General features: G+C 39.5%; 1 protein-coding gene across 6 annotated transcripts in view; it reads right to left on the bottom strand.

The window, feature by feature from the left end:
• The window catches only part of Ccdc129 (coiled-coil domain containing 129), a 127,283-nt gene that overhangs the window by 8,197 nt on the left and 107,798 nt on the right, over nt 1-11,288 (bottom strand). For all 6 annotated transcript variants that reach the window (XM_013510630.1, XM_005377517.2, XM_013510631.1 and 3 more), the window contains 2 exons: nt 2,688-2,770; nt 1,016-2,260 (listed from right to left, as the gene is read on the bottom strand). In XM_013510630.1, coding sequence (XP_013366084.1) covers nt 1,016-2,260; nt 2,688-2,770 — 1,328 coding nt within the window. The remainder of the gene's footprint in view (nt 1-1,015; nt 2,261-2,687; nt 2,771-11,288) is intronic.

Genomic DNA, 11,288 nt, shown 5'->3' with positions numbered 1-11,288 from the left:
TTAGCATAAGCACCCAATACATATTTGTGAAATTAAAAAATAAAAAGCTGACCCAACATGAACTAAATTGTATTCATTCAGTAAATCATAGTTCTTCTTCACTGTCTTCAAATGGGCACAGTCCTACATTATCTGTTGCCAATCCCCTTTAACTTGCTATACAAGTAGTTTGAGGTCTGATAGTCTCAAATTTTAACCAATTGTTAGTCTTGGAAGCCTAGATTATTTCTCACCTTGAGAACTGCTAAAGAGAGGTGCTACAAGGACTCGTTAAATACTTGTTGACTAATCAAGGGCTAAAAAAGGTTGAGGACATTCAGTTCTCTGTAACTCTAATGTTCACTTCAAACAAGCTTAACAAAGGTATACCAGAAGCCCCAATATTTGCCATGAGAAGCTCCAGATTCAAGCCCTCAGCCATTATAAAACAGTAATAAAATTGACAGTAGGGGTAACACTCAGTTAATGAATATCACCTAAAGTTTTTTCTGTGCCAGACAGTGTGCTAAGTGTTGCACTGACTGTGCTGAATGCTTTACAATTTTTATTTTATTTAATCTCAAAGCAATCCTGTGTCTATGTCATGGATCATGTTCCTATTTCATAGGACAGGCTCAGGGAGATTAAATGTCCCATGCAAGGTCACACAGTTAAATGAACGTAAGACCTAGAACTTCTCAGCTGGACTGAACAGGAGATGAGACAGATGCATTCATGCTGTAACCTTGAACGTATGAATCTATTGTCTCATGCCTTAGTTTTTCTTTCTATAAAATGAGGGTTAATAAAATTTATGCTCCTTACTTCAAAAGATGATTGGAGCATCAAATAAGAAGCAACTTGGGAGGCTATATCATACACAAGGCATTCTACAAATGTTTCTCATGATTTAAAATGGAAGGTACTCATGTTCTGAGATCTCACATTCAGAAAGGAAGGCCAAACATTACCCCTGAGGTGACGGTGATGTCACTAGTGCATCTGCCTTCCTATCTTTGCAGAGGAAAACACTTACAGAACACAGCTCCCTTATGATCGTATCCTGAAGAGCCCTAGAGGTCTTCGTGAACTTGGTTTCCATGTGCTCTGCATGTGAACACAGCCAATGTCTGCTGGCAGAGGGTGCAGGGCCAATGCCTAGACTCTTCTCACAGCTGTGGAAATGGTGATGGCAGCAGACACAGCAGGGAGTGGGTGTGGTGGGGCAAGTGCCTATTAGGTCAACACTTGGGAAACTTGTGTCCAGAGAGACCGATTTGGTGAGGGGTGGGTGTCCGTGAGAGAAGGCTTCATTGTTTGGGAATATACAGCAATGGCAGGGCTCAGATTCGCATGTGTAAGTCTGAACAGAAACATCATTGACCTGTCTTGCTTCTGTCTCCTCTCTCAGTTCTGTTGTAGTCATAGGGCCACACAGAGTACATTCTGTATCTGTTCTTCTGTAATTCACGCCCAAAGCCACAACACTCTGAGCAGCTGACACCAGACTGGAGGACAGCTGAGTTGTCACAGACCTGGAGCAGCCAGCGCTTGAGTCCATGGGAGCATCTCCAAGCACTTTATTGGAGTGAGAAGTGGACTTGTTAGGTGCTTGAACAAGGTCAGATCTGTAAGGTATGACTTCTCGGGGCCTGGGAAGGTGCTGGGGTGGCCTCTCTTGTGCCAGTAAGATGTTATTGATGTCAGGACAGTGTTTGCTGCTTTCTTCTGCTACTGGCACATCAGAGCCCTTCTGAGGGAAACTGACCTGGGTCTGATCAATTCCAGGTGACCTCTGAGAGTCGCAGTGGCGCCTTTGCCTGAGCACTTCCCCATCTCCCTCAGGCCTCAGAGATCCTTTCTTCTGTTCTGTGATGTGGGTCACTGTAATCCCCTGAGGGGTGTCAACTGTGGAAGTGGCTATGGCTCCAACCCCCTCGTATTCAGCACTGGGTGTTGGTGAGGGCTGCTGCAGATGGCTGTCTTCCCATGGGTGTTCTCCCCAAGTGGTGGTCTTGGCAAGGGGCATATCAGGGATCAACAGCTCTTGCGGCCCCTCTGTGGCCTCAAGCTGAGGCTCTTCCTTCACCACAGATGCTGAGGTCTTTCCCTCCAAGACACTCCAGTCTTGGCTTGTCAAAGATGAGCTCACCATGCTCTTGGAACCAAGCCCTTTGGACTGCTGCTGACAGTCCTGGGATGACACTGAGCTGTGACTCTGATCCCAAGACTTTCTATCTCCATTCTCAGTAGGACTCTGGCTGGTTGGCAAGGAAGGCCTCTGTAGGAGAAACCAGGGCCAAAGGACATGAGTCAGGAATTAGGGGAGGCAAGAAGTACAAGGCAATAAATATGACCATTGATTCAGTAGTCAGGAGATAAAGGCTACAAACTGAAGTTTCAAGTTTCTGTATCAGTTTACTACTTCATCTAGCATCTCTTCTCTATGACGCTCACTTTCCTTGTTTAGAAAAATCAGAAGAAAATTAAAAGGAAAGGAACCCTGTATGTTCTGCAACCTTGTCTTCTTTGATTGCACCATCACCTCCCCACTGGTTGCAAGTGGCATATCTTCTAATCTTTTCTATGGTGGTAGGCATTTAGAGCTTATTCTTCTTTATGCACTAGTTAGGTTGGGAGAATGGTTGAGAGGGTTGAAGTGGAGCGTGTGGGGTGAGGAATCAGGGCCCTGTGCCAACCCCTTTTACCTGGAGGGGCAGAGGTTCCGCTGGCTCCTCCAAAAACCCACTGCTGTCAGACTGACAACTGTTGGCTCTGTCCACCCTGGTGCCTGTGGGAAAAGAGACAGCAGTGATTAGTAAGGTGCAAACATGCTACCAACATGTCAGGGGTCAGACCTGCTATGTGCCTGGCATGTCAGAGATCTTCCATAAACCTTAAGTACAAATGAATGAAAGAATTCCAAGGATTTTTTTTTTCCTCAGAGAACTTGTGGAAAACTACTTTCTGATACAAAAAGTAAAACTGTAAAAAAGAGAAACTAACTTCTCTTAAAATTAAGTAACTTTATAGTTTTGAGTTGAACCTTTACTAAGGGGAAGAAAATCCTGAAGGAAACATATGCCTTAATAAAACAATAGTAGACCAAAATGTTTGTATTTATGTGTATACGTACATATTCATTTTCCTTTTACTAATTTTTGCATAAGAACACTTTGCTACCTTTAGCTGGACTCTAACTATATGACTAGTCCCCATTTATGGTTAGACTTCGGCTGCTGTCACAGGAAAAAACAGTGTTAAGTGTAGGCAGGTAGTGACCTCACAAACATGCACACTTGAGATTCCAAATCTACTTGTAACATCTTATGTAAGTATTATGCTACATTATGGTGTGTGTGTGGGGGGGAAGAGGCAGCTTGTAGAGGGTCACTGTACTAAAAATTAAATCATGGGACCATCTCCCTCAGAAATGCTTCCAGCTGCACCATAGCATAAGCTACAATAAGAAATCTCTTCAGAGGATGTGGCTGAGTCTCCTTAGAACATGCACAGCAGAGGAAAGATCTTTGTTTATGCTTGGGTAAAAGATTGGGCATGAATGGAAAAAGCCAAATGTTGGTGGATGTAATGCTTAGATAATGAGAAATGAGGTATCTATTTCTGTTTGGGTAACTAGCTGTTAAAGAAGTTTTCAAAGGGGGAAGAAGAGTCAGCTACTGCTTCGGTGTTCTAGACTGAACCTTGAACAATTGCTCCACTGACAGCAGCACCTAGACTGGTGGGGCAGTCCTTACTTTCTAAAATTGAGACGTGTGAACCTCATATTTTTTAATTCAGTCTCAAAAATTTAAAAGTTAGAAGTCAAGGGGCATGAGATTTTAGTATCTGAATCTGGGAGAGTTTGTGGAATGGAACAAACTGCAGGTAACAATGTCTTTGACCTAGCTATTGCTTCTTGCTACATTAATAAGACTTAAATATGGAAGATAATAGGTCCTGGAGCTGTGACTCAGTGGAAGAGCTCATGCCTTGCATGCCTGAGGCCCTGGGTTCAACCCCTGGCACCACCAAAAAAAAAAAGTTTGAAGAAAAATACCACCTCAGAGAATTGAAGAAAACTGCCCAATGCTCACCCCAGGCCTGGGGCAGAGCATGTTCTTACCATCTAGACTGGAAAACCTCACAATTCACATGCTGTAGGTTGGGGTTGAGAGGCAGGGTACTCTCGTGCGTCTTGACTCAGAGGTGAGGAATAATTAGACCTAAGATGAACGTTGTTCTGGTCCAACCTAACATGTCTTAAATGAAACCTAAAAGGCTTATTTCCAAGTAACTCGGCCATGTCCCAGATCTGAGCTCAAGAATATTTCTAAGAATATACTAATATTTTAATATCCAAGACATAAAATCCACAATGCTTTGCATCTAATAAATAATACCAGGAATGTAAAGAGATGGGAAAACTTGACCCATAACAAAGAGAGAAACCCATTGATTGAAATTAATCTAGAGCTGACACTGAGGTTAGGACAATCGGACAAGGTCATTGCATGTTTATTGTGATGATATTCCATATGTTTAAGAAGCTAGAGGAGAGATGAAACCTCCTGTCTGAATTGAAATTGTAGGGAGGAAAACTATAGTTTCTCTGGTCAAATGTATAGTGGATGGGATTAACAGGAGATTGGTGATTACGTGAGAAGAGATTAATAAGGTGAAGACATACTGATAGAAAACACAGAGGTGAGAAAATGATTTAAGTAATGAAAAGCACATCAGTGAGCAGGACAACTCCAAGTACCCTTCTTTATAATGGAGAAATACCAAAGAACAAAGGGAACATGTGAAGAATATTTCAAAGAAAAGAAAAGTTGTTTTCAAGTAGCCCAACAAACCCCAAACATGGAAAACACAAGGAAAACTATGCCAAGTTACGTTAAAATTAAATTATCCAGCACCAATGATAAAGAGGAAAATCTTAAAATCAACCAGAGAAAGAAGACACATTATATACAGAGTTAACAAGGACAAGATGGCAGTAGATATTTTATTAGAAATAATGCGAGAGAGAAGACAGCTACTCTCTTTTGAGTACTGAAAGAGAAAAACATGTAGAGAAGCATATTATAAATATTATTTTAATATTATAGATATCATTTTAATGATCTAACCCCTTTCAAAAGATAATGAACTTTTTAAACAAATAAAATAATGGTATAGTATGGCATTCATAACAAAGACAAAAGAAGTGTTACAGTAATACTTGTTATTATAAAGTTGAACAGTTTCTATGGCAGGAAATGCTTAAGAGATATTCTTTAACTATAATATGCAACTTTTATAAAGCCTTTATCCTGAGTAGTAGAATACTCATTTACTTATGGTCAGAGGAAACAATGACTACTTATTTTATATTTGGCACAGGATATCTACTTGTATAACATTTAATTTGTGTATTATATTTAAAACATTTTTTTTTTCAGTGCTGGGAGTTTAACCCAGGGGCTTGTGCCTTCCAGGCAAATGCTCCACCGCTGAACTCTCCCCCTAGCTGTGACTTCGCTGCTCTGGTTATAATTAACTGAGTAGTACTAGAATTCTTTAGAATTAGGAGAAGAATCACCTATTTTCACCTATATTTAAAAATAAGTGATTCTATTTGTAACATTTCACATCTCAGGGCATAATAATAATAACTACCATTATTAATAATAACTAGCATTATTAATTATAATTATTATATATATAACTATTAATAATAACTATTATTATTATTAGAATGCATCCCTACCCCATAGTATAGCATTAGGGGACCAAAGATACTCATAGGAGGTTCAGGTCTTGGTGGAGTATGAATCAGACCTGTACAGTAGTATTATTTCCACTTTCCAGATAGGTAATTACAATTCTGAAGCATAAGAGTAATAAGATATGAAGGTTACTGTTGTATTTCTTACAATGCTTGGGTGAAACTATATATCAGAACACTAGAACAAAATAATATGCTACAGCCTATTCATCCATGTGTTCACCAACCCTTAAATCTGGTCCAAATGGAAATACAGTTTTCCCTGGTTTTGGAGGTGATTGGTCCCTCCCCATACCAAAATCTTTGGTTGCTCAAGTCCCTTATAGAAAATGGCAGAGTATGTGCATGTAATAGTAACATATGTACATCTTGCTCTGTACTTTAAGTCATTTGTATAGTACTAATACAATGCAAGTGCTGTGTAAGCAGTTGCAATACTATATTATTTAGGAATAATGGCCAGGAAAAAGCTTGTTCCTGGTCAATACAGACACAGTTTTTCCCCCTCAGGATATGGATGCAGAGCTCTGGGGTAAGGAGACCAGTTGTAAACTAGAAACATAAAGGGCTTCTAAAAGGTAGAAAGAGTAAATTCCTCTAAAGTGGGTATATTTGTGATATAAACTGTTACCTTCAATTAAATGAGTATCATTTATTGCTTGTTTAAAACATAAACAAACAGATCGCTGAAACTCCTTCAAATGAATTTGCGAAATCATCAGACTTTGAGAACTTCTCTTTGGTAAGTGAGATCAAATGGGAGACCGGGGTATGTTTCTCTCAAGGGTAGGGGCTATTTCTTTAAATCTTGGATTGTTTTAAAAGACAACCACATGCACCTGAATTATTTTTTAAAGAGAGAAAAAGCAATAAAAAGATACAAAATTTCAAAACAAGACGATAGGAAATTAATAATGGTTATTATAGTGCATACTGTTGTCTTCAAATTAGTTGCTCAGATTTTACCAGATATAAGCACACAAAACTGGTCAAACAACATAAGCATTAACTGTTCCTTTCAATGAACAGAAATTAGTAGTACAATTATCTTAGCTATCTTGTACATATATATAGGCTTTTTTTCTGAACTGTTTTGAGAGATTCACCATTTCAGATGTGGAACAGTTTACAAATGGATTAGTTTTTCAGGTGGCTAAAAATCTTTGTTCTTAATAAAATACCTTTTCAGGAATTACACTACAGACATCTAGCTATGATTGAGTTTCTAAATTCTAAATATTCGCTTAAGGTTGCAGGAATTAAAATTGACACAGGATGAAACATTACCTAGTCAGGACAACTATGCTGGAGTATTAAATGAGAAACAAATATAAATGTATACTGTTTACCACTCCTACAGCTCACAAAATAGGTATCTCAGGGAGGATTTGACCTTGGGAAAATCAACATTGACCTGGAAAGAATAATATAGGCAGTACCAGCATATCCAGGTCAATCCTACTCAATCCCTGATGATAGCTAGACCAGGCCTAGGAGAACCTGACAAATCTCCTTACCTCCAGCAGAACTTTTGCCACGCACTGAATATTTCCAAGGAGCTATAGTTCTCTTTTCACCATGAACTTGGGGCTTTGACCTTCTACCTTGCTCCTACCTGTCTTTTTCCTGTAGCCAGACGTTATCAACCACACCTCCCAGTACTGGCTGTTCCAAACAAATTAGATACAAAGGACCCTTTATCACTACCAATTGGGTGTGTTATTTTGTGCCTCTTTTCCCCACCCTATCTCCCATCACTCAGGAAGGCTCACTCATCTACTGTAGATGCTACTGAAATCCAAATGGGCTCTATTATAGAGTCATATGGAAGACTTGGAGCCAGATCTTCTGGGTTCAGAGTTGACTATCTTATTTATGAGTTGTGTGGTTTGGGATATCTGCCACCCCTCTCTGATTCTGTTTGCTCATGGGGAAAAGAATAAATATGTTAATACATGTGAGGTTGTGACAAGGGTAATATCCAATTGTACATACCTGAACACTCTGTATACATAGGTATGTTTCTCTTGTAGAACATTAATTGCTATTATAACTTAACACCCCATACAGTTACTAAATATCATTATTGATCATGGTGATTAATAGTCATTAAATTGAACTTTTTCAGTATGCAACTGTATTCATGGATTGAGACTAGGCTGGTCTGGCTGTGCAGGATTTACCTGCTGTCTTAGACTTTTCTTTTTAAAAGAATTTTATTAGTACCTCTTTGTAATGTTTTCATCCCCATGTGGAATTGGTACACATATATAACACATCTTAATTCCTTCTTTCATCCTTTCCCTCTTCCTCCTCTTCCCTCTATCTCCTGATTCCCTTCCCATGTGAGAAATATCTATATCCTGACATCCTATCATGTATCTTTTATTTTTTCTTTATTTATAATTTGGGTGTTATGGTTTGTGTCCAGAGATCCTCCCAAAGCCTCCTGTGGTCATAGGGTGGGCTTCTAGAGTTTGTGATTGATTCATGGTCCAATGCTGGGATTATGGGTGTGAGTGCTACACCCACCCTGGGACCCTGGAGCAGTTAACCTGCACACAACATAAGGGAGGGAAGGAGGCTTGCTCCTTACTCTTATCTTTTTGCTCTTGTTGCTCTTGCTGTCTTCCACCACCATGAACTGTGCCATGCTATGCTGCCTTGGTGCCAGCTGATTATGGACTGATACCTCCACAAACTGTGAGACAAATAAAGTTTTCCTTCCTTAATTTTGGATGCTGGGTATTTTGTCTCAGCAACAAGAGAAAAGTAACCAAGACACTGGGTTTCTCATATAAGAGAAACCATATGATATTTAAACTAGTGTGTCTGATTTATTTCACTTAACATTATGGTCTCAAGGTGCATCCACTTTTCTGCAAATGACTCAAACTTATCCTTCCTTATGGCACAGTAGTACTCCCTTGTGTACAAATATCACATTTTCTTTACTCATTTATTTGTTGATGGACAGATACGCTGCTTCCAAGGCTTAGCCATTATGAATTATGCTGTTATAAACAAGGGTATGCATGTATCACTGTAATATGATACCTTCAACTCTTTCTTTTGGGAAGATATCTAGACAGAGGATAGATGAGTCAAACTGAATTTCTGGTGTTAGTGTTTTGAGGAATCTCCATACTGATTTCCATAGTGGTTGTACTAGTTTACACACATTTGAAAACATTTCTGCCTGAAGATCCTTGCCTCAGGCATTTTATGTAAACGGTCACTAGATGGCAGCATGACACCAACCACAGAGTGGAGGACCTCAAAAATGCCTAAAAGTGGGAGGAAAAGTCAACTACAAGGGCTACTTTCCTGGATTGCACTGATAATAAAAGCCTCTGAATCCTATGTGGAAAATTTTAGACTTAAAATGCTCCAAGTCCATAGAGTCTCAAGGTGAAAAAAAGCTGCCAAAGTTGTATAGCACAACAGGGATATTCCAACTTTAGACTGTTTGGGGTAAACTAGCTATATCAATTGATTCTACCTTAGGTATTTCACTGGCAAGTTACTTCCATTGTCCAACGGAGACTCTTCTGTGACAGCTCAAGGATACAGCTGAGTCACAGAACAAGTTATCTCAGAACTCTAGTGGCCTTTACAGGTTGGGCAAACACAAATGCCCTTAGAAGCTGGGCAGGTAGCCTAAGTGTGTGAAGCAGCTGTGTTCCAGACAATAGGGAGTACTGTAGTATGGATTGTTTGGCTACAGTGGCTGTTTCCTCACAGGCATTTTAAAAAAATTAATTTTAAGCATTTTACAGAACAAATCAAACCTCTATATAAGGCACAGTCAGTCTTTAGGTCCCCACAAAGAAGTCATATTGTTATTTCCCTTCTAGAACATTCCTTGTGGATGGTGGTTACACATTCTGGTGACAGGGAATCACTCTTATGTGGTCAGACAGAGCATATTACACTTTTGGGAAAATGATTTTTATAGTAAGCCAAATCTATATCATTTTCATTTGTTGGTCAAGGTCGGTTTTTGAAGCAACATAGAATGTGTCCAACTCCAGTTTTTGAAAACAGTTCTCCTATACAGGGCAGGCCTTTCTTTTCAGCTGATATCTCCCCAGATCTTTTAAATCAGTCCGTATAAAGCAGGGTTTCCAGGACTTTTGTCCTTTGCACTTTTGAATGAGTTCTTAATAATAGTTTGCTGTAAACCCTGGCATTCAGCTCTGGTATCAGGATCTGAGATCTGGTCTGACCAGCATGGAGCAGAGAAGTGTTACTCTTTTCTTATCAGTGGGTATTTCAGTTCTATATACTTTGCCTGATGCTGTGTGAGTTTAGTCAGAAATTGTGTTTCTAGGGTTAGGTTAAAATGACATTAGTTTCTAATTTGAAATTGAGGAATAGATGTTATGAAACCTACATGAATAATTCAGTTCACTTTCTTAAGGAATTTGTCCTAGCTCATTTGAAACCGTGATTCTTTCCTGTCAATGGTAATTTTGATCTTCATTCTGGTATCTATTGTTGTTAACTACATCTTTGGAAAATATTCTTGTAACACACACACACCCACACCCCTTGCTGTGAGCCAAGTCACTGTTAATACTGTGAAGAGAACAGGCCAAAGAGGCTAAACTTGAAGATGCTCTCATGGAAGCCTTCACTCTTATTTTTTTTCCAGCACTGGTGACTGAACCCAAGACCTTCATCACTGAGCTACATTCTCAGCCCTTTTGGTTAAAATTTCTCTTTTATATTGAGACAGGGTCTCACAAAGTCACTAAGTTGCCCAGATTGTGCTGGAACTTGTGATCCACCTGCTTCTGTCTCTGAGAGTGCTAAGATTACAGGTGTGCTGAAGGCCTTCGTTCTTAAACATGCACAGGTCCCCCATGACTATCCACTGCCCTAGATACTCCCGGGACAGTGATGACAATGACGCTTGCCCTCATGGGACTTGTGTTTGTCTTGACTGTGATCCTAAGGCTGAAGAAAGCCAGGAATGTTAGCACCATGGGAAACATTCCAAAGACAGTTGAGTTCTTCCTTCTATGCTGGAAACCTTGAGTAGAAGAGTTTCTGTCCTATGAAGATTTCTACAGAACTTTTTGGTAACACCCAGTAGCACCCTGCTGATGTTTTTACTTCAAGCTCTTAGTACTTAAGGTTTTTTTTTTCTTTTTTTTTTTTTTTTTTTTGGTAACACCCAGTAGCACCCTGCTGATGTTTTTACTTCAAGCTCTTAGTACTTAAGGTTTTTTTCCTTTTCTTTTTTTTTTCTTGTCTGTTTTGCTTATTGCTCCAGGTGTAGCAGTTTCTCCTTTGTTCTTTAGTCAGAATAAACTTCCTTTTCATATATATAAAAAAAAAAAACCCTGCTCCTTGTCATGGTTTGGAGGATGTTTTGCAAGGGGAACAATATAATACCGGACATACACTTTATAAGGTTATTTATAATAGTCACCCAAAGAATGATATACAAGAGAGTGCAGGAAGTCTGTCCACACACTAAGACCAAGGAAACTAGTGGAAGGCCTGGATCCCATGGAAATGTCCTGCA

This window comes from Chinchilla lanigera, unplaced genomic scaffold, assembly GCF_000276665.1.
Source record: "Chinchilla lanigera isolate Chin_1 unplaced genomic scaffold, ChiLan1.0 scaffold00009, whole genome shotgun sequence".
NCBI classification, from domain to species: domain Eukaryota; kingdom Metazoa; phylum Chordata; class Mammalia; order Rodentia; family Chinchillidae; genus Chinchilla; species Chinchilla lanigera.
This window is presented reverse-complemented; position numbering and strand designations above follow the sequence as displayed.